Here is a 1,328-nt window from a genome sequence, read left to right on the forward strand (position 1 = left end):
GGTGTCTGTGTCCCTCTTAAGGTTCGGTGTATATGTGATTTTGTGTTGTTTTTCTACATGGTGAGTCCAGCTTCTTTTTAATTTACTGTGGGGGGAGGGTCAATGCCACTCTGTCATTTTTCTAACTGTAAATGCAACCAGACCAAAATATTTAGATTTCTATATTTAGGTGCCACATGGTGTTGTCTTCATAGTTATTTGTACTGTAGGTGTTTTATTTACATGTGTTTCAAATGTACAGCTACTACTGATAATTTCAACCCGGGCTCAGGTTGCTGGAAATTCTGTAGCAGTCAGATTACTTTTTGGCAGACTAATCCCCAAGTGCCATTTACCAGGAGTTGAATATAAGGGCCTGCTGTTAAACGTTCTTCCTAGCTGGATGAGATGAAGGAGAGAGACTGGGGCTCAGGTTATGATCAGGTCTGGGGTCAGTTGGCATTATGGTGCTGGGCCCTGGAAGCCTGGAGGACTGGAGCTGTGGAGAGGCCTTGAAGGCAGGGTGGCCCTGGAGGGGTCAGAGGTCAGGGGTTAGGGTCAGAACCCCCCTTGGACGAAGGGGTGTGAGAGGAGGTTCTCGGCCGTGGGACGCCACTTCTCGTCTATGAACACCTGGCGCACAAAGTCCCGGGCGGCCTCGGAGACGCCCTCAGGGAGGATGGGTTTGGTGGGCTGTGTGGCTATCTTAAAGATGGCTGCCATGGCCTCGTATTCCGCCCAGGGAGGCTTCTGGGTAAGCATCTCCACCACTGTGCACGCCACAGACCTGACAGACAAAAAAAAAAACTTTACGGAGACAGACCCACTTCCATCTAGTACATCAGGAGACAAACATGAGAAATAAAATCAACTTTAACATTAGTGTATATTCCTAAACAAGGCAAGAAAATCAGGAATTTGTTTAACAAAAAACATTGATATCGCCAAATGTTCTTGTAAAAGTGTGAATGGCAGTAAAAAACAGCCACCTGACTGCATCATGAGTGTATGCTGTTTTTTTTACCAGACATCAGCTTTGCGTCCGTATCCTTCTCCGTTGATGACCTCTGGGCTCATCCAGTAAGGTGTACCGGTGACCGATTTGATGCCAGTTCCTGACATACAGATGGTCTGTATGCGTTTACTGGCCCCAAAGTCCCCCAGCTTTATGTTGCCAGTGGAGTCTCTCAGGATGTTGGCACCTAGAGGACAAAAGAAAGTTAGTATGAAGGGAAATACTACCACTATAAAATATAATACTACCACTATATAATATAATAATACTACCACTATATAATATAATAATACTACCACTATATAATAAAATAATACTACCACTATATAATATA

General features: G+C 44.5%; 1 protein-coding gene across 1 annotated transcript; it reads right to left on the reverse strand.

Moving 5' to 3' along the window:
- Nucleotides 1-435: 435 nt before the first annotated feature.
- Nucleotides 436-1,190, reverse strand: LOC112076596 (mitogen-activated protein kinase kinase kinase 3). Its single transcript, XM_024143327.2, has 2 exons — nucleotides 1,004-1,190; nucleotides 436-766 (listed from the first exon to the last, which is right to left on the reverse strand). Exons 1-2 carry the CDS (start codon nucleotides 1,099-1,101, stop codon nucleotides 538-540), a joined length of 327 nt encoding a protein of 108 aa, XP_023999095.1. The 5' UTR covers nucleotides 1,102-1,190; the 3' UTR covers nucleotides 436-537.
- Nucleotides 1,191-1,328: the final 138 nt, after the last annotated feature.

The sequence above is a fragment of the Salvelinus sp. IW2-2015 genome, unplaced genomic scaffold, assembly GCF_002910315.2.
Source record: "Salvelinus sp. IW2-2015 unplaced genomic scaffold, ASM291031v2 Un_scaffold3865, whole genome shotgun sequence".
NCBI classification, from domain to species: domain Eukaryota; kingdom Metazoa; phylum Chordata; class Actinopteri; order Salmoniformes; family Salmonidae; genus Salvelinus; species Salvelinus sp. IW2-2015.

Coding starts and splice junctions, on each gene's coding strand:
- LOC112076596 (XM_024143327.2), bottom strand. CDS start 1,101: ATGTCAGGAACTGGCATCAAATCGGTCACCGGTACACCTTACTGGATG. Junction 767..1,003: donor GGACGCAAAGCTGATGTCTG/GTAAAAAAAACA, acceptor TTTGTCTGTCAG/GTCTGTGGCGTGCACAGTGG.